The sequence below is a fragment of the Plasmodium berghei genome, assembly GCF_900002375.2.
Source record: "Plasmodium berghei ANKA genome assembly, chromosome: 11".
Classification (NCBI taxonomy): Eukaryota; Apicomplexa; class Aconoidasida; order Haemosporida; family Plasmodiidae; genus Plasmodium; species Plasmodium berghei.
Window position 1 is genome coordinate 261,057 of NC_036169.2, and position 18,885 is coordinate 279,941.

Here is an 18,885-nt window from a genome sequence, read left to right on the forward strand (position 1 = left end):
TGTTTGCGTTCGGAACCTGTTACACTCTTAATATGTGTACAAGTAGTTATATACACACACGTATATATATATATATATATGTGTACACTTTTTTTTATTATCAATGTATTTGCTTTGCCTAATCTACCTTAATTTTTATTACCAAAATTGTGCGTATATTTGATCCCTCATTTCACTATTGTGATAAATCAGAGGGTAAATATATATATATATATAATGAGATAAAAATTAGCCCAAAACAAGTCAAAATAGATATATTCAGAATGAAAATTGTAAAATTACAATAATAATATTCCGAATTATGTTAACAATAAATTACTTAAAATTGTGTAAATGTTAGACCTAAGTGATTGACATGAATAAGCCAACAAAATGGGGATATATATAAAAAGGAAATAAGGAAAAAAAATATATTAAATATATTACATTGCACAAAAAAAACAAAGACGAACTGTGATCATGTACACTCTCTCATGAATACATAAAAAAAATAATTATTCCTTAATAAGTGAGATACATAATTAAGAGTATGCATTTTTGGAAAATTAATTTTAATTATTTTTTCTTATTATTTGGATTTTTATAAAATTTTAAAGATCGATTTTCAAAAAAAATAATTACAAAAAATGTGCACATTACTTATACATGCAAGTGTTACTTAGCATGTTTATAAATTAACTTGAATAATAAGTAACATTATTGTACGTAAAAATTGAGTATAATTTTTTTTGCAATGATTATGATTATATTAATAAATAAATATAATTATATATACAATACTTTATATTGTTACCATTGCTATATATGCAAAACATAAAAATTATACTTAAAAAAAAATAAGACCAAACATTAGATTATAATGGGGATTTTTATTTTTACAAAATATAAGGCTTTTAAACTATTCCTTAAGTAACATTTATGTGTGTGTGTATATATATATATATATATATATATATATATTGCACATTTTCACATATCAATTACGTTGCAATATTTTTATTGTTTTCCTTAAAAATAAAAAAGACGCATAAATATCGCTCTTATTCCATTTAACACATAAATATATAAAATTATATCCCCTCTTGTAATTTAATTATTATTTTGAAAATTATTTCTGTTAAAATTCGCATTGTATATTGCCAAATTATTTACAAGGAAAGCTATAATAAAAATATGGGCCTTAACAAGTTGTTTATTTTATCCTATTTGTAAAGATGCCCCCAAAATATACATACATGTATACAATTAATATATAACTTATATATTTATTTTACCTTGCATACATATTTTAAAAAAAATATTTCCTACTTGTATAATTTTCCTATGCCCATACACACAATTTTAAGATTGTGATTCAGAAAATTTGGAATCCAAAAATAATATTCTGTTGTATAATTGATGGCTATATTTATATAAATTCAAATTGATGGTGTATATATCTTTATTCCCTATAAAAATGACAAAATTAAAAAAAAAGTAAGAAATGTATTTAAACTGCTATGATAAAATATCCTAAATATAATATCATATATTTTATACTCGGCCAAAGAATAATTTTTTCATGATCTTGAACAGTGTTAAAAGTATAGATTACATGAAAATTGTTATATTTTAATGTTGGAAAAAAAAACTCGCAAAAGTCTCTAAAAATAAGAAATAAAAACAAATATTAAATAAATTTACATATCTGTATATCCATACAAAGATTCATCATTCATATCAAAATCACATACTCTCTTATTTCTATATATGAGCATAATATATTACTTTACTACATCATTTCCTATGGTAGTATAAAATTCCATTCTTTCTATCGACTTTAATTCGACTTTTGAGCAGAGAATAATTTTATTTATTCTGTTAATACTCATCTTAAAATGTAAAAAATATATATTCCCCTTTGACTAAGTCATATGCACATTTACTAGTTCTTCATTATTAATTTTGTATTTCATTTTTCTTTTTTTTCTGAATTTCACATAATATTTGTGTGCTATTATATTTTATGGATTTTTATTTCAAATTAAACAAATTCTAAGTATGTATTAAAATAGTAACGCTCAAAATAATAAATTCACTAAAATCTCAAATATATATATATATATATATATATATATATGCATATGTCGTATCATTTATAAATATGAAAACATAATAGTACAAACAATAATTCCTATTTAATATATTTTTTTTCAATTATATCCATATAACACATATTTTTACCCCCCTCTATATATATAACAAAAATATTAATATTAAACTATCTTCACATTTTCTTGTTTTATAAAATAGCAGCATATAATATCCATTTTGATACTCTACATATATAAATATATGACCAAATATGTACAAATTTTATTTATTTCCATACTACACTCCTTTTTTACAATCATTAACAAATATGTCGAAACCAACACATAAAATAGCTACTTATGTATTGGTCAGAAATACAATATCTAATAATACATCAATCATATTTATAGCATTCAAATAGAAAAACAAACAAGTTACAAACTTTCGTAATTCCACATACTTTCCCCCTTTTTAAAGAACAATAATAACTTATTAATTTTATTTCCTTTAGCAGTTTTTTTTTTAAATTATAAAAAGATAAAGTTAAAAAGCACACATGAAAGGATTTCAAAAAAAATAAAATGATAGCAATGGTATAAAAATTGTAAAAGATTTATAAATAATAATTTAATTTACTAATGTAAAAAATGCATGAAAAAAAAAATATATATACATATATATATATTATTCTAAATAAAAGATGATTGCCCCCCCCGCTTCTTATGTGGGTTCCCTTGTAGTATGCGTATATATGGATATAATTAGTAGGAATGATGTGCTGATCATTTTATACATTGTTTTAAATTTCGGTTTCTTTTTCATGTCTTTGTTTGATTTTTTTTTTCTGTATTACCCACTATGATTTTCAATGACTATAGTAAGTTTCAATGTCAGCTTATTCTAAAGTTTGTGATATTTTTCGAGGATATTTAAGAAAGAATTTAAAAAAAGTTTGTTTATTCATCACCGGTATTTGCTGTGAGGGTTTTATTCGCATCTTTCTTAGATTTTGCTTTTTTTTCTTCTTTTTGTTTCTTTCTTTTTACAGATGTTGCAATTGCATTATAATATGCATTGTTTACTTTTTGTAATTCTTTCTTTTCTATTTTTTTCTTAGTTTTCTTTTCTTTTTTATCTTTTGCATTTTCAGAAATACTTTTCTTCATTCTTCGTACCGCTAATGATCTTAACAATTTATATGCTGGGTTAAGTCTGCATCTAACAGCAAAGTTTGTTAATGAGTTTTTGTTTTGGGTTCTCTTTTTGCATGGGTTCTTTTTATCTAATAAGCTAGCTTGAACTTGGTCACTGTTAATTATTCTGTATATGTCAGCATTATTAACAATGGGTTTAGGTAATATATAGTGTTTTTTAGTAACGTATTTTTGAAAACTTTTTCCATAAATAACATCTAATTTTTTAAAGGCATCTTCACTCCATATACATAATCTACCAATAGAACCACCTGGAGCTAATTTTAATAAATTTAATTTTGTAACATTACATAAATCCACACCTGGAATATTTCTAAAAGCTTTTTTAATTCCTGAATCCTTGTTATAAATAATAAGTGGTCCATTACTTATTTTGTATTTTCGATTTCTCATTTTTCCTTTTCCTGCTCTTATTTTTTTAGATTTAATTAATCTGTTAACTTCATCCCTTAATCCTAAACTTATTAAAAATTTAAGAGCATCTTTTGTTTTTTGTATACTTTCTATATCATTACTAGCAACTAAAGGAACCTCTTTTAAATTTGATATTCTATGACCCCTTGCCAAAACTAATGAACTAATACCACTAGCAGCAATAGAAGAACAAACAGCATATCTTTTTTCCTTTAAATTTACTTTTCTTCCCCATCTTCTCCATATTTTTGTAGGGTTAAACATACCACCACCTCTACACATATTACCAAAAGCAGCTTGTCCCGCTCGATGTGTACCCCCACCTGGAACTCTTGGAATTCTAGCTACTGCCCTTCCTGTACCCCATGATTCTGCTGATGTTTCATACCCTGCTCCTAATTTTACAGCATATGGATGCCTTGTATTTTTCGATATATTGGTAAAAATATATTCTATTAAATCATTCCTTATTGGGGTTTGAAAAACAACAGGAATTTCAACTTCCCCAACTACTTTCTTCCCATTGATACTATAAACATTTGCAAGTGGTCTTATAGTTGCCATTTATTTCGATCTTAAATTTAATAAATTAAGTTTTAAAAGCTGGGGAAAAATATCTGAAAAAAAAAAAAAAATATTCCAATTTTTAAAACTGAAAAATATACTATGATTATTTATTTTTGGTAAATCCACATAAATCGTATCACTTTATATGTACTGGTATGCAAAATAATATGGATAAGGGAAAAAGAAAATGTGAATAATGCTATATCGAGACTAAAATAGTAAATTTTATTTTATTATATATTCTTTATATTAAACAAGCTATAGCTCTTTTGTTCGCTCATAATACATCCCCTTTATTTTTTCAATAAGCATTTATTCATATAAATATATATAATATACATATATATATATTTTTTTTTTTTATTTCACTCTTTTAAGTATTACAACAAAATTAAATAAAAACAAGCATAATCGATTTGAAAATATTTATAAACAATTCATAATATATATTATTCTCATTTCTACATTGTTAAAAACTTCGAAAAAAATCTATGCATGTTATAAATACTTACCTTTTCTTTTTTATTTCTCAAAAGGAGTTTATTGTGTTTATAAAGTTTCAATTATAACAATATTATTTCCTTTTTTTTTTACAAATTTAGAAAGCATATTTTAAATAAAAAAAAAAAACTTAATAACTATTTATATTCCTGCATAATAATATTGTAAATATATATATAATTTAAGAAATATATTTTTTTATATAAATACTACAGTTTAAAAATACCACATTATTTTTTAATTAATTTGTTCCTTTATTTTACGATAATATTTTGTATATACATACGAATATACGCACTAATCTTTGTATGTTTAATTGTCAATAAAATAAAAAAAAAATAATATATATTATCCAATTATATATTATTATATAAATATGAATGTATTTCATCCATACCAATAAACAAGTCGTTATTTATTGTAAGGAAAATATTTTAAGCACTTTTTTTATATGAATATAATTTATTCTTATTTTTCCAATATAAACTTTGTACGAAAAAAAATGAAAAGTATATATGCACAAAAATAAATGAAAATATAAACCAATATCTTATTTTATATTTTCTCCCTTTTATTATTTGAAGGGGATTAAAAGGGTTTTTTATTTTCTACAGTTTCTCAAAAACATTCCCCGTTTCCTTCCCCTAATACTAAAGCCCTTTCTTTATTTTATGCATATATGAAAAATTACATATATATTTATTATAATATTTTATTTTCAAAAAGTAAAATAAAAAGAGCTTTAATATTTTTTTATAATGAATTTCCTCTATTTTAATTTTACTGAGATTTATGAAAAAAATATATAATAATTATTTTATTTATATATATATGCCTTAAATAATATGCCATTTTATTATGTGTATTGAAATTGCTGTTAAATTATATTTAATTATTATATTAGGCAAAAATTTTACAACAATATTAACACCTAAATTTTTTAAAAAATAAATGAATTAAACCCAGCCCTAAAAATATATATTTCCATTTTACTCTCAATTTTATATTACCTATTTTCCGAGAAATAAAACATCCTTTCTTTTTAATTATTTTGTTTTCTTTTTTTTTAATTTTAAAATGTACTTTTCTCCTATTTATAACCTTTCTAACAACCTTTCAAGCCTTTATGCTATATATTTAATAAAAATGGAAAAAAAATGATATTTCTTTTTCAGTTTTGCTTTTAAAGTTGCACAAAACAATCAAGGAAAGTAAAAAAAAAATTAATGAACATGTACATTTTAGGAAGTATATATGTTCATGCATTTTTTTTCTTTTTGTGATGTAACTTCCTTGATGGATAACTATATGTGTTGTAAACTGTCCATACTCATCATATAAAATAAATAAAACATATAAAATATATAAAACAAATGAAATAAATGAAATAGATAAAACAAATGAAATAAATAAAACAAATGAAATAGATAAAACAAATGAAATAGATAAAACAAATGAAATAAATAAAACAAATGAAATAAATAAAACAAATGAAATAAATAAAACAAATGAAATAAATAAAACAAATGAAATAAATAAAACAAATGAAATAGATAAAACAAATGAAATATATAAAACAAATGAAATAAATAAAAAAAATGAAATAAAACTGGAAACATATACACTTATTGTATAAGGCTATGCATTAAAAATTATTTTTGATTCAAGTCCCATTTTTTCTATAGCTAAATTAACAAGCAAATAAACATTCAAATACCCTCCCCATTTAACTTTATCTTTCAATTTATTTGTTTGTATTATTGCATTTTGAATTAACTCGATAATTTCATTATTATTAAAATTTGGATTTATTGAAAATAACAATGAAATAACCCCTGTAACAACAGCAGCTGAAAAAGATGAACCGCCACTTGTAGCATATTGATTATTAATATGAGTCGATAAAATATCATTTCCTTGGGCTCCAAAATTAACATATTTGTTACTATAACATGAATCTTTGGATAATACAATATCATTATTTGAATCTTTAGTGATATTAGAAACAACTAATAAATTTGTTAGATTTGGTAAATAAGCAGATGGATATAATTTCATTAAGTTTGTATTACATTCTGTATATCCATTTATTTGAACACTATCTTTTTCTTTATTATTATTTGTTTTTATTTTGTTATCTTTATATCCTTCATCATTTTTTTGTACACAATTTCCTGAAGATGTAATAACTAAAATTTCTTTTTTTTCCAACTCTTTTAATGCATAATATAAATGAATATAATTTTTTTTAGTAGAAAAACTTGCATTAATAATTTTTGCATTTTTTTCTGTACAATAATTAAAACATTCTAATATATCACTTATATTACCAACGTTATTATTATTTAAAGCTTTACAAATTATTAATTTTGCCATATTATTTATTCCTTGTATTCCTTCTTTGTCATTTATATCAATATTGTTTCCATTTCCAGCAATAATTCCAGATATAAATGTACCATGCCCATGTCCATCTATTGGGTTAGAAATATCAGAAAAATCATATTTATTATTTTGTTTTTTTTTTTGGCGATAATTTCCTTCAGTAGATTTCATATCAATTATAGACTCTTTTAAATTTTGATGATTATAATCTATTCCTGTGTCTATAATACAAACATTAACATTATTTTTTTCATATAGATTAGACAATTGCGTTCCTTTAACTAGTTCACATATATCATTATGTTCTTCGATAATATTTGTTTTTTTATATTTTTTAAAGTCTATATAAGGCTTTTTAAACATAGATGAATTATTTATTTGAAAGTTTTTTTTTTTTTCATCAGGATGTAAAGAATAATAATTTTTGGGGGGGTAGTTCTTTAAAAATGTATTATAGTAAATTGGCTTAACCTTATAATCAGCTTCGATATTAATTTGTTTATTATTTTTTAAAGCATATAAACAAAACTTTATTAACAATTCATTCTTATTTGAATCCATATCATAAAGATATAAATTCACATGCTCTAATTTTTTTATTTTACCACAATAATTAAGCAAGTCAATAAATCGTTTATTCATAAAACTGGAATGATTTAAAGTATTATTTTTAAAACTTATAATTAATCTATGAATTTTTGGAGATATTTTAAATTTTTTTTTCTTTGCATTTTTATAATATTTTTTCATAATTATTTCATAATTAATATCATCATTGTCGGAAAGTATGTCATATATATTTATCTTCATATTTTTATTTATTTCCAATTCTTTATTATTTATTTGATTTAATATTCTTATTTTTGCCTTATTCCTTCCCCATTCTATTTCATTTTTTTTGCTAATTTCAATAATATTTGGTGAACTATTATAAATTACATTCATATCAATAAACTGAATTATATTCCAAACATGATATATTAAAGACCATATATGCATATATCGCAAATATTTAATTCCCATTTCTTTCATAATATAATATAAACATTTATTCCATTCTAATTCTAAGCTTCATATATACACAATTAATATATCTTGAAAAGGGAATATATAATTTACCAAACTATTTACCAATTCACGTCCTAATCAATTAAATGGATAATATATTTGTGTGTTGTGTGTGTTCACTATATATGATATTTTTGAAGGATATTTCAATTAAAAAAATGAACTATAAAATTAATAAAATATTGATAATATCATTATAAATATTTATAATTTTTAAAAATTTAATTAAATTATTTTTCGAATTTTTATTCTACCAAATATTGTAATTACACAGGTACAAATAGAAGATTTATTCTAAGGTTTTATCATTCCATTTTATGGACAATGAAAAATAAAGTCATCAAAAGTGGTAAAAATAATAAATTACTACTAATTTATATTTAAAAGAAAAACATCATCTTAATAAGAAGTATATAGAATGTATATAATTGGAATTGCACTATTTATAAAAATAAAATAAGTAAATAAACAAATATATGCCAACCAAATAAATGTGTATATTAAATCTCTATCGAAATTGTGTATTGTGTGAAAAATATATACTCCAAAAAAAAAATTTATTATATGTACATGTTCACAATAAAAAATTATACTATGCATTCATTGTACTTGTTTTAATTTTTTTTAATATAATTAATAAAAATTAATTGTAAAATAATTTTTTTTCTAATGTAAATGGAAAAAAAGAAAAACATTTAATTACATTCTTAAAAAGTTGAAAAAGTTGTTCACTATATTTAATTTTTACATAACATTCCATATGAATTATCTATTTTCAAATCCCTTATATATATATTATATAAAAAAAAAAATAAATGTTTTCCGAACTAGGAAATTCATTATTATATAATTTATATACATTATTCGTATATTAAAATGACAATCTTACCAACTTTGTTATGATTATTCTATGTTTGGGCTTTAAAAATGTACATAATATTTGTTTATATGATTCTACTAATTTTGAGGTATAACTCTTTATATTTATAAAATTTTTTAAAAACAAAAAAATAAATTAATTATTCATTTTCTATACAATATATGTATAATTTTGTAAAAAATTTTGGTTATAAAAAAAAATTCCCTTAATAATGTCACTCTAGACACCCTCAAATAAAAAGTTTGAACACTTTATTGATTTTCATTCTTTTCCCTTTTAAATATAATAATTTATATTTTTTATAAGTCCGAAAAAACATACGAAACAAAATAAAACTTAGTAAAAAGACATTAATTAAAAGCATAAGCATGTACAACACGGTTAAACACAAAAATACCCCCCCCCAAAAAAAAAGAAACGAATAAAATGAACAAATATTATATTCTCTTTGAATTAAACCCCATCTTAAAGTTTATTTAAGGAAAACAAAGTATCACTTCATCCTATCCAAATATATATATATATATATACATACATACCATCTCTATATGTATACATTACTAAATGTGCTTATTGCTTTCATTTTATCTAGAATATTTTCTTGGAATTATTTTTGGAGTTTTTTGTGAATTATTATGTGATTTCATTTCATTTCTTTTTAATACACTATTATTATATTTATTTTTTTTTTCTCTCATAATCCTTTTATTTTTCTCATTGATATGTCTTTTAGTCCTTCTATTTAAATATCTTTTATTTTTTAAATTACGATCAAAATTTTTTTTTTTCTGCATATTTCGATTCTTTATATATCTACCTCGTTTATTATCTTCATATATTCTTCTTACTCTCCCATTTCTATTATCATAATTATTTCCCTTTAATCGTTTTTTTCGATCTTGATATATATCATCTACATGCATATCCATCCATTTAAATGGCTGACTTTCTTCTTCACTATCACTCAAATATAATCCCTCATTATTTTTTCTCCAAGTATTTAAAATTCCGAATTCTTTATTTATATTCTTATTATTATTATTATCACGAATTTTATTATACTCGGGATTTAAATCTTTTCCTCTATAATCTTCAAAATCATTATCATATAATTCTTCTATATTGTTTGCATTTTCTGAATAATTTATACCATCGTTTAACATCTGAATATTATGCATATTTTGTCTATCTCTTAAATTGTCTTCAGAAATTATAGGATATCTATTATCATTTCTATTTATCTCAAATTGAGTTCTATGATTTTGATAATTTGCCTCTTCTAAATTGTCTAAATATTTTGATTTTATTTTATCATCATAATTCATTTGCATAAAAGAGCTATTAGTTGGATTGTTACTTTCAAAAACATAAATATCGTTTTCTTTAACACTATATAAATCTTTGTAAGTCTCATATTTAAGTCCTTTTTCATCATTTAATAACTGATCACTCTTATTATTGCTGTGGGAATACTCACTATACACATCCAACCCATTCGAAGTACTCACTATATCTTCATCAGAACCACCTTCGTCACAATATATATCAATAGAGGAATCTTTCTGTGGTTCTATATCGGCATCTTTCTGATCCTCTAAAAGAAATATTTTATTCGTGGACTCATTCGGTGTTACATCTTTATATTTTCGAACAAAACCAGAAGAATTTATTCCCCTATTTAATAAAATATGAATAAATTTATTTATGTCAAAATTACCTTCAAAAATGTTTTCTGTTTTTAATTGTGCCGTTTCTTTTGATGGTATTGAATAGCTTAATATATTTCGTAGCTCTTTAATAGACATATTTGGATATATATTTAGAATGATTGTTATTATATTTATAAAAAATGCTGAACTGTATTTAATTTCATAATATAATATATCATGATCATCTCTTTTTTTTAAACTACTATTTATACTATCCAAAAGAAAAACATTATTTTTTCGGTATTTTAAATATTCATTTTTTTGAATTTGAAAATTAGAAGCAATATCAGCGTCATCAGAAGACATATCCGAATAATCCAGTGATCCAATAAAAAAAACATTTTCAAATTTTTCAAAAAATGAAGATGGATATATTACAGAATTATCTTCATAAGGCTTTTCATTAAATAGTTTTTCCGATGGTAAAATTACAAATATTTCTGAATTTTTTAAATCGTCCATAATTTGTATTAATTGTTCATTTTGTTCATTTATATTATAATCCATATGAATTATTTTTACATTTTTTGTTTTACAATATTCTAAGCATTTAATTACAGGAATTATATTCAAACTATTTTTTTTTTCCTTACTATTATTAAATGCTTTGCATATTTCTACATCTATACCACTCCTTTGTAAATCCACATTTTTGTCATATTTTTTTTCTATCAATTTTAATGAATCGCCTTGGATTGTCGATTTATCTTCATATTTTCCATGCCCATTATGATTCTCCAAAAATGTAGACTCACATTCAGAATAATTATCTTCGTCACAATTTTCGCTATTTATTCCAAAATTAAATGAATCAGGTTTTTTATAATTTATATTAACTGAATGATATGTATAACTATTATATGTGCTAATATCATGATTTAAAAAGTAGTTAATTAACGCATCCTTAATATTCAATCCAGTGTCTATTAAGCATACTGAGGTTATATTAATTGGTAAACCATTGTTTCTCATAAATTCAAAAATATCATTTATTTTATTAAAATTGTCATATTTTCCATAGTTCATGGATTTGTTTATACGATTTTTCTTATTTCCATAAAAAAAATTCAAAATAAATTTATACACCCTTTGAAACATATTATCATCAACGCTTTGTGTATCTCTATTTTCTTTAATTTCAGCATCCTTATCACTTTTCAAGTTTGTTTGAACAAAGTTGAGATTCTTAAGAGTTATATCTTCGCGTCTAAAAATATCTTTGGATACAAAATTATTCAAATATTCATAAAGAATTCTATTACTAATAGCATGGAATTTTTTTTTGGTGCATATATAAGGAAACTTTTCCTTAACTAATAAAATAATAAGATTATAAAATATCGCTACAACCGCGATATATTTTAGTTTTCCATTTAAAAGGACCATTATTCTAATAAATGTTTATATTAATTATTTAAAAAAAAAAAAATTATCCCATTAATCCTTTGGAAAAAGTTAAATATTGCATATGCTCAAGTTTTATTTTTTACAAAAACTTACAGTTTTTGAATATATAGAAATAAAAAATTGGCCATATTATATATTTATGGAAATATTACATAATAAGACAAAATGTAAACAATGATTATCATTTTCTTTTTTTTTTCATAAGAATAATATACCTTTAACCTTATTATAACTAATACATTTTTTGTTTGGACAATTTTACAACGTTGTAACATAAAATTTTTATATATAGCCAAAATTTTCATTACATTTTGGCTGTTTTTTTTTGTTAATAAAAAAAATGACCATATATGAAAAAAAATACATATATATATATATATATATATATATATATATATATATATATATATATATAACTAGCTAAAGTAAATAATTTAGCTAGCTCAAACTACTAGACGCTTAAATTTTATTTCTTTCATATTCTTATATATAAAAAGATTCCTTTTAATTTGTATGTATATCACTGTGATGTTTTATGGAAAGATATGATGTCTCACTATATATAATTTACTGTTCATCGATATAGACATATATATGCACAATGAATAAGAGAAATTTTAATTTAACTCAAACCATGAAATAAAGAAAAGCTAGCTTTTTACAATTAAGAAAAATGCACCAAACAAAAAGATTTATATTTATAAAAAATAGTTGTATACACACACATATACATATATAAAGATAAATTGATATTAATTTTTTTTAATATATTTTGTTATATTGCATTAATAGCAAAAAAAATTAAAATAAATTAATATTAAAAAGTTGTATATAAGCATAATTCTCGAAATATACAATTTATAAGAAATAAATTGTCGATACTTTTTTATGTTTCTGAAACTTGTAAACCTATAAAATCCCGGCTCTCTGATCAAATTCTATGCATACACCATTGTCTATAAGCACTTTTAAAATTCTCTTTAAATATTTTATATTTGTATTTTCATTAATAGTAAAAATAACAGTTTTGAGATAATTCAAATAGATATAACTACCAGACTTTTTGACAATTATTGATAAGTCTTGATCATATATAATTTTATCAAAAATATTTTTTATATTATTTTTTTTTGAAGTTATTAGTAAAATATAAGAAGGTAAATCCTTAATACTGATATTGCTATTAATTATATCTAAAATTATACTATTTACACATGTATCACCATATTGTGTGTTTTCTCCTTTTGCCTCTCCTCTGCGGTCAGACACATTATTAGTTGGATTTATAAAATTAAAATTAAACTGTAAACTGTTCATAAAAAAAAATAAGGATATTAGGAATAAAAAAAAATAACGAAACTGGCACTTCATAATATAAAATGGATATTTAAAGATTATCGAAATAAAAGTGTATTGTTTTTTTTTATAAAATATCTGTCAATGTGCATTTATTGTTATGCATATATTTATTTATACATGCATATACTCGGGTGTGATAGTCATTTTTTTATTTAAATAAATTTAGTGAGCTTAATTTTTATCCTAATTTATATTCGCATTCTAGTTTTACACTTTTAAACATTGCACTTATCAAATTTGATGGATGTAGGTACAAAAGTCATATACATATTTTTTTTTTCATTTTTTCAATAATAAAAATAGAGTTTTAAAAAATAACACCCAAATTAGGAAATGTCCACAATATAGAATATATATGCATACACTTTTAACTACAGAAAACATATAACGATTTTAATTAAAATAAAAAATTCGTACATATAATTAATATGAATATACTATGTGTACATTATATTCGTACATAAGGGAGCATGAAAGACATTAAAATTTTCGAGCATGCAAACACACACTTTTTTAATTTTACTAATTTTTTAGCCTTTTGGAAAAGTTATACTCATATTCATATTTATTTCATTTTATTAAAAATAATAATATAACACTTTCTATCATATTATTTGTGAAAATAAATAGGATATTCAATAGGTCATGCCCAAAAGAGATGGTATTGATATGAAAGTAAAAGGAGGGGATTATTTTTGAAGTAATAAACTTTTCCAATTAACACCAAGAAAAACAATAATATACACCAAATGAAATATATGTCGGTGTAATGCACCAAAATTAGAAAAGATAATAAACTATTTTATAATTTTTCAAAGTTAAATTATCTACATAAAATTTGAAACAAGTATAATTTAAATAATACATATTATACCATGTAAAATTAATACAGAAAAGTGATATATATATTATATGAACTTAAATAGACTATTAAAAACTAATTACAATATGCGATATATGTGAGCACATACTATTAAATCGTTTTCATACATGAAAAAAAAAAGTTAAAAAAAATACATAAATAAGCAAATGCGTATATAAATGAAAAATAAAATTTTTTAATTTGTTTTTTCCACATTTATGTGACTCGATTTCCAACAGATATACTATATTCTTCATGTCGAGTTCGCACTAAATAATATTTTGTGGACATTTTGGCTTTCCTCTTCCGAGTTACTGAGTATCTATTCTTTGAATTTTCTAATTTGGTAATTTTATAACTTATTAATTTTATAACTTTTAATTTCCCAAACCTTTTAATTTCTTTTTTTACTTTTCCACATGCGAATTCCTTGAAATCTTATGTACGAGTTCTTTGAAGATATAGCATTTTTTACGGCATTTAATATATCTATATAACCACCCCATGCAATTTTATTTTTATGAGAAGATAATTTTACAACTGAATTTTTTAAAATATTTACAACTTGTTTATACGTTAAATCTGGATTAATTGATAAAATAATCGAAGCAATTCCAGCAACATGAGGAGCAGCCATAGATGTTCCGCTTAATTCCATATATGAGCCACGACTAGCAGTAGAATAAATATTTGCGCCTGGTGCTGAAACTTGACAATAAATATCACTATAAAAAGAGTTTATAGAAATATCATACTCACCATTTATTTTCTTTTTTAAGTTTGCAACAACAACCATATTGTCATATTGTGTTGAAAGTACTGATGGATATTTAGAATTAACAGATAAATCACATCTAGTTATATCTGGAATAGAAGATGGGGGATGTGAACAGTTACTTGAAGAAACAACAAATAAAATTCCCAATCGTGCTAAATATTCTATAGTTGAACTAAATATAGTACTATATTCATCAAAAGAAAAACTTCCATTAATAATATTAACCTTCTTATTAATACAATAATCAATACATTTAAATATATTACCTAATCTACCTAATTTTTTATCATCTAAAGCTTTACAAATAACTAGTTTGGAACTTGGATTTACTCCAACTACTCCAATAGAATTATTTCCAATTGCTGAAATTATTCCTGAAACATGAGATCCATGATTATGATCATCCCATGGATCTCCTGTGTTATTTACATAATTCACACCATATATATCATCAATTATTCCATTATTATCGTCATCTATACCTTCTTTTCCATTTAATTCATTTAAATTTACATATATATTACCTTTTAAATCTGGATGATTATAATCTATACCACTATCTATTACACATATTTTTGTAGTTTCAACTGAATTAGTTGTTATCATTTCTTGAGCATCATCTAAACGAGCTAAATCTAAACCCCATTGCAAATTTCTGTATTCATCATTAAAAAACGATTTTTTATATGAATTTTTCGATTTTTTTAAATTATTATTTAATTTTTCATATGTTTTATTTTCTACTTCTAACATATTTGATTGCATCTTTTTAAAATTTATAGATGTATCTCCTCTTTTTACTGCATCTTTTATTATGTCTACATATATAGAATCAGCTCCTACTAATTCATCAGATTCTACATGAGCTCCTTTTTTTTTTAATAATGTTATATAGGCCTCTAATTCTTTATCTGTCATATCTGAATTTAATTCTATTATCATGGATTTTAAATTTTTTAAATTTACAATTTCTCCTTTACTTTGAATAAATGACATAAAATCTTCTTGAATAAGTGATTCTTCAAAAAATGATGGACTAGTTGCATGATTTTCACTAACAATTAACCTTAAAGATTTTTTTTTTTTTTCATCTAATAAATATCTTTCTAATATTTTTTTTTTAGAATTTTTTGCTTCTTCTTCAGCTTTTTTCTTTTCCATTTCTATTTTATTTAATTCTTCTTTTGGCGCATCTTCATCTGGATTATATGCATCTGCATCTGCTTTAACATCATCAATTGTCATGTTACTATTTTCTAAAATTGCATCAACCTTTTCTAAAAACCGCAAATCTTCTATTATTTTGTGTACATCTTTTTCTTTATTTTCTTTTTCTTTACTCATTAAATCATTATGTGCTGGTATTGTACGCAAAACCAAGCTTATGATACAAGCATAGATAAAAACTGTTCGCATTTTTGAAAATTCTATTTTTTGTTTGTACGAGAAATAGCTGTTTGTTTAAAAGACAAATCTAGCTAAATTTTACGGAAAAATTATGACCAATACAGGCAAATTTGGGGCTATTTGAAATGAAAAAAAAAATATATATATCAAGTGACAAATTTGTCTTAAAAATAATTAAACAGCAATAAGTAGTAAGGAAAATGAATATATTAAAAAAGAGCATATACTATTAATTGAAAATAAATGTATATCTAATTTAATTAGTTTATAAAAATCGAATTTTAAATATTTTATTATGTATTTTTTTTTCAATTTTGGTATGAAAAAAATATAATAATAAAACAAAAGATAAAAAATTTGTAGAGTTATTTACTATCTATAATGTGAAATTTCACAATTGTGATGTGGCATAAACTCTTTTACACATAATTATTCAAAAAAAATGTCTTCACAATATTGTCTTTATTATTTGTAGAGAAAATTAACTCATAATTAACAACTGCTTACAATATATAAATATGAATAAATATATTGAATTTAATTTTTTATAAATAATATAATTTTTATTCATGTATAAAATTAAAATAATTGAGATCGTCAAAAAAGTTCTTTTGGTTTTTAAATATCATAATTCTAATAAAAAATAGACCTATTAAATATTAAGTTCAAAGAATAAAGAGAAGATAAACAAATTTATTACAATTTTATAAAAATCATTTTCTTTTCAATATAATTTTATTTATATTTTTTAATCCACTTAATTTGATTTAATTTTTTTTTTAGTTTATTTATTTTGTTTGCTTTTTGCTACGAAACACTTGGAACATTGGAAATTTTTTATTTCACGTGCTCTATAAAAAAAAAAAAATAATAAGTAACAAATAAATAAATGCACTTTTTGCATTTATACCCCTCTTTAATATATTTTGTTTGTTTTTTTAGAGTGCTTTATTTTTTCCTTTTATGGATATTGTATTACTCATAAATTTAAAAATAAAACAAATTTGTCTTAATATGCTGAATTAATTTATCAACAATTTAATGTCTAAACTCTAGTGCACATATTACTGTATAACTTTAAGATATTATTATAACGGTATGTGGGTATAAAATGGGAAATTTTTATAAAAAAAAATAATTCTTTTTTATTTTTCTTAAAACGAATGTTTATATTTTCTTCGATTTAATGTGTGTTATATAAGTGATTATTCTTTAAGCAACCTTCTATTGCTTTTTTCAATTTTTTTTTTAATTTTCTATTTATTTTATTTTCCCATCAAGAGTGACCAAATATGTATATATATACATATGCACATTTTTACCGCCCTAAATTTTTTTTACACAAATTAGTGGCAAACAATATTTAAAACCAATTTTATTGCTAAATATTTGTGTGAATTTAAATAAAATTCTCAAAATAGGGAGATTCTTTTTTCTCTTTTTATTCGATTTTTTACCCCTTTTTGTTGTAATTTTTTCCTTTAAAAAAACAAATTTAATTTTCATAATGCATCATTTATTTTTACTCTGAAAAAATAACATAAAATATTTCAAAGTTATAAAAAATTTTATTTTTAAAAATAGAGAAAATCACAATTAATTCACAGTCTATTTTCGTTGACTAATAGAAATATATTTTAAAACTATAGTATTATTAATATTTTTTTTGTCTTTTTTACAATTTAATTGTAATAAAGCAAGGAAGTAATCAATTTATTATCGTAAATTAAAATGTGAACAATTTTTTCATACAATTTAGTTAACATTATATAAAAAAATACAATTAAAAAAAGGCAAATAAAACAATATAGTATATGAAATACTCATAACACACGCATATATATATATGTACACTAAGTAGATAAACGCTATATATTCATAGATTTTCAAGATTACCAATTTAATATTTGGTGATTTATTTAAAGGAGTTATGCTATATACAGTTATAAAAATGGTATAAAAAATGAGAAGACGAACAAATTGAAAGTTCTAAAAAAAAAATATCATAAAACAAAAAATATTGGGGAAAAATATTTTTCATTCCCATAAAGGTACAAAATGTACATAACAAAATTATGGGAAATTCTTCATTTAATTTTTTTAAAATTAAAAAAATAAAGCAACATCACTTATATTATTCGTTTTTTTTGCTATGCCTTGTATTGTGCTTATATTTTTATAATCTGGTAATTTTGCTAATTTTTCCCACTTTATTTTTTTTTTCCTTTTTTCCACTTTTTCTTTAATATAAAGCCAATAAT

At 21.9% G+C, this 18,885-nt stretch overlaps 6 protein-coding genes across 6 annotated transcripts; all 6 read right to left on the reverse strand.

Moving 5' to 3' along the window:
* Positions 1 to 1,341: 1,341 nt before the first annotated feature.
* PBANKA_1106600 (conserved protein, unknown function) lies at positions 1,342 to 1,871 on the reverse strand (the record flags this gene model as incomplete). Its single annotated transcript, XM_034565593.1, has 3 exons — positions 1,342 to 1,448; positions 1,540 to 1,643; positions 1,768 to 1,871. The coding sequence occupies 3 exons, from the start codon at positions 1,869 to 1,871 to the stop codon at positions 1,342 to 1,344; spliced, it is 315 nt and encodes a 104-aa protein (XP_034422275.1).
* Positions 1,872 to 3,029: 1,158 nt separating this feature from the next.
* On the reverse strand, positions 3,030 to 4,265 carry PBANKA_1106700 (60S ribosomal protein L4, putative; the record flags this gene model as incomplete). Its single annotated transcript, XM_034565594.1, has 1 exon — positions 3,030 to 4,265. The coding sequence occupies one exon, from the start codon at positions 4,263 to 4,265 to the stop codon at positions 3,030 to 3,032; it is 1,236 nt and encodes a 411-aa protein (XP_034422276.1).
* A 2,142-nt stretch (positions 4,266 to 6,407) lies between these two features.
* PBANKA_1106800 (subtilisin-like protease 3, putative) lies at positions 6,408 to 8,186 on the reverse strand (the record flags this gene model as incomplete). Its single annotated transcript, XM_034565595.1, has 1 exon — positions 6,408 to 8,186. One exon carries the CDS (start codon positions 8,184 to 8,186, stop codon positions 6,408 to 6,410), a length of 1,779 nt encoding a protein of 592 aa, XP_034422277.1.
* Positions 8,187 to 9,686: 1,500 nt separating this feature from the next.
* PBANKA_1106900 (PIMMS2 protein) lies at positions 9,687 to 12,197 on the reverse strand (the record flags this gene model as incomplete). Its single annotated transcript, XM_034565597.1, has 1 exon — positions 9,687 to 12,197. The coding sequence occupies one exon, from the start codon at positions 12,195 to 12,197 to the stop codon at positions 9,687 to 9,689; it is 2,511 nt and encodes an 836-aa protein (XP_034422278.1).
* A 930-nt stretch (positions 12,198 to 13,127) lies between these two features.
* Positions 13,128 to 13,589, reverse strand: PBANKA_1107000 (conserved Plasmodium protein, unknown function; the record flags this gene model as incomplete). Its single annotated transcript, XM_034565598.1, has 1 exon — positions 13,128 to 13,589. One exon carries the CDS (start codon positions 13,587 to 13,589, stop codon positions 13,128 to 13,130), a length of 462 nt encoding a protein of 153 aa, XP_034422279.1.
* Positions 13,590 to 14,833: 1,244 nt separating this feature from the next.
* Positions 14,834 to 16,633, reverse strand: PBANKA_1107100 (subtilisin-like protease 1; the record flags this gene model as incomplete). Its single annotated transcript, XM_034565599.1, has 1 exon — positions 14,834 to 16,633. The coding sequence occupies one exon, from the start codon at positions 16,631 to 16,633 to the stop codon at positions 14,834 to 14,836; it is 1,800 nt and encodes a 599-aa protein (XP_034422280.1).
* Between the last annotated feature and the right edge of the window lie 2,252 nt (positions 16,634 to 18,885).